Genomic DNA, 3,298 nt, shown 5'->3' on the forward strand with positions numbered 1-3,298 from the left:
GGCACAAGAGAGATCACCTTTCTCTCTTGTTCTTGAGCTTTCCTTATGGATGAACAAGATCTAAGTATAGGATCTCTCCCTAAGCTTTATACCCAAGGCTTTCTCTTAATTTAATTAATATTACAAGAACTAGTATAATATTAATTAGGTAGAAAATTGAACCAAAATATTTATAAAACACATAAATGTTTCGGTTTTTAGAGAGAAGGAGAGGAGGATTTTTATTCTCTCTAAAATTGTATTTTGGATGATAGAAGGAATGAATGAATAATACACTACACTTAGTATATTATTAGGTAAAAATTATAGAAAAAACAATGATGGGTTTTTGCTTCTCAAAACCGTGTAAGAGGAGAGGTAAAGGGGAGCCAATGCATGGACTTATTTGTCTTCACAATGCACCATAGGCTTGCATGACTACTAAAGCAAAACAATCATTATGTTTAGCTACTAATTAAACAATTAATTAGCTTAATCCTCTTCTTGTAATTTCGGTCCATTTGATAATATGGATTCCATATTATTTTTGTCAATTGTCAATATGTCACATGTCATATGTGACATAAATTTGTTATGTATTTTTAACATATTAAAAATCAACGTATTAATAAAAATACGTCACATACAAAAATTAACTTAGTAATTTCATAATTACTTGTGCCAAAATATTTTACCATTTATAAATCACAACAGATTGTATTTATAACAATTCATTCAATTTAATTGTTACATTAAACAATTTATTTCATCCGAGTAATTATACAATTTAATTACTCAGACCGTATCTCATTTAATCACATTTCAATTTGATACGTAAATTTTACTTCCAAAATCGTCCGTCAATTTTCAAGTAATTTAATTAACTCGCAACATTATACGATTAATTAAATAATCAATTAAGAGTGTTGCCCTATAGGTATGACCTAGGGGTCAATCGATCACCACCGTCGCACGACAAGTAATGTCAAACTCTAGTCACCAATCATTACCGATATATGTTGACCAGTTGACAGTAACAATATTACTTCCCAATTGTATTCTTTATAATGAGATTTAAACATGTGATCATCATGATCAACAGTCGTGATCGCATTATTGTCGGAGGACACATATTCCAACAGTACCCAAACACGAATCCTTTTCTATAAATCGATTTCCGAGTTTTCTTAAAACTTGGTGGCGACTCCTTTTTCAAAACACCCCGTGGATCATCAAATTCCCACATCCACAAATTTCATACAATAAAATTTAAACGATAAATTTAGGTAGCTTGCAGGACAGTGCCAAACACCAAAACTAGTTAAGATATATGGTACTGACTTAATATCAGTCTCGCTCCTCTTAAAAACAGAAAGAACGAACCATACATTTAGATTGTATAAATTGTAAATCCTAATATCACAATCTCGCTTGTCGCTCCTTTTAAATTTTTTCGTCCCTAAGTTCGAATCATAGCTCCACATGCTTATGTGAATGAAATTTTAAATTTATATAGATATCCGAATTCTGGATAAACACAGTGCACCTCAATCCGATCAATTACATTACTAAAACATAAACTACAATCCTAGGTACAAAAACAACGTCGAATTAACTATTAAGTGCGTGTCAACGAGTACATTTTAGAAAGACACAGATGTCATATAGTCAAGTTACCTAATAGCTTTAATCCACCTCAAACACACATGTCATGTTGTCAAGTAAACCTATCTAAGTTTTTTTTAGAGTCCCTGTTTAAACCGCTAGACTAGATAACTGGATTGAAACTTTATCGAGGTTTCGATCCTCTATTTATACCAGTGGGAATTAATTTCCAAAGAGTAATATATCATATAACAACTAAGAGTTAAAGAGAGCACAGTTTGAATTTGAAGAAAAAGGTATAAAAAATGTCGTCAAGGCAAGAAAGCAAAGAAGAGTTAGATAGGAAGGCTAAGGAAGGGGAGACTGTTGTTCCTGGTGGTACTGGTGGTAAAAGCCTTGAAGCCCAACAGCACCTTGCTGAAGGTCCATCTATCTCATTCCCTTTTTCTTTTTTCTTTTTCTTTTTCTTTATAGATTCATACATACTCGATCCGTCTCGTTCAGATTATTTGAATGTTTACCTTTTACAAAATATATTCTTTATAGGGATATTTTTATTTAAGCTAAACAAATGACTAGAACCTAGGGGGCTATATATGTTATTTATCGTATTTTATAGTCCGCATTTGGTCACGTCAAATATACAAGTGAATTGATTAGTAAAACGGTCAAATAATTTTCATTTAATTTCGAGCCATATCCCACTCTCCAAGAAACCTCACCGTTTTTTGATTTTGATTTTTGAGGTATCACCAAGGGGTTTTAAACTTATATTCCCTCCATCCCAATCATTTGGTAATTTGATATAAATAATCCTCTCAAAAAAAAAAAAGATAACAAATAAATACGACGGAGGGAGTAATTGTTATGACATCTATTTTTCTACATAAGATTGTTATCGTAAGGGAATAATATTCTTTTATGTAAATAAGAATTGAACCCTCCAAATATTAATCTATAAGACCTTCGGGAGGTGGTAATGATCATGGATGAGATGCATGCATGCAGGAAGGAGCAAAGGAGGGCAAAAAGGAGGACAGACAAGGAAAGATCAGCTTGGAACAGAAGGCTACAAGGAGATGGGCAGCAAAGGCGGCCGTAGCTCTGGTAAAAATGAAGACGACGATGAAGGACTCGACGTCGATGAAGCCACGGGTTGATCGTCACTTATCAGTATTAAGATACTAGTATGTACTAGTTAATTACTCCGTAGTTTGGCTATTTAGTTTAATTTGTTAAATTAGATAGCCAACTTTTGAATAAGGTCATCATGTATCTATAATTATCTATTAGTATAGATTAGATCCCGCGCATACATCCACGGTATATATAGATCTTTTACTAAATAAAAGCATAATTTATAGAATTTTAATTTACATATTAATTTTTCATATTTAAGCAATTAAAAAATTACCATGCATCTCAACAGGGAGAGACATTTTATGACCCTTGCACATTCACGATAGTGATAATTTGTAAAATATGCAGGTTACGGCGCCGTTTGGTAAACGGTATATTGGCCAATTTTTATATTCAAGGGTTTTAGCATGTTTGACCAATTAATATGCTAATTTTAGTGTTTGGTAAACAACATATATATTGAAACAACATATTTGGGGTAAATATGTTGTTTACCCCAGCATATTGGTTAACATAGGAAATTTTTCTACATGAAAAATAACAATCTACTAATCGTAATCTGCCAATTACTAAA

The 3,298-nt window shown here is 32.3% G+C and overlaps 1 protein-coding gene across 1 annotated transcript; it reads left to right on the plus strand.

Moving 5' to 3' along the window:
• Positions 1 to 1,889: 1,889 nt before the first annotated feature.
• LOC141652379 (protein SLE2-like) lies at positions 1,890 to 2,842 on the plus strand. The gene is made up of 2 exons (XM_074459843.1): positions 1,890 to 2,007; positions 2,593 to 2,842. The coding sequence occupies exons 1-2, from the start codon at positions 1,890 to 1,892 to the stop codon at positions 2,742 to 2,744; spliced, it is 270 nt and encodes an 89-aa protein (XP_074315944.1). The 3' UTR covers positions 2,745 to 2,842.
• Positions 2,843 to 3,298: the final 456 nt, after the last annotated feature.

Source organism: Silene latifolia, chromosome 4 (assembly GCF_048544455.1).
Source record: "Silene latifolia isolate original U9 population chromosome 4, ASM4854445v1, whole genome shotgun sequence".
Lineage (NCBI taxonomy): Eukaryota > Viridiplantae > Streptophyta > Magnoliopsida > Caryophyllales > Caryophyllaceae > Silene > Silene latifolia.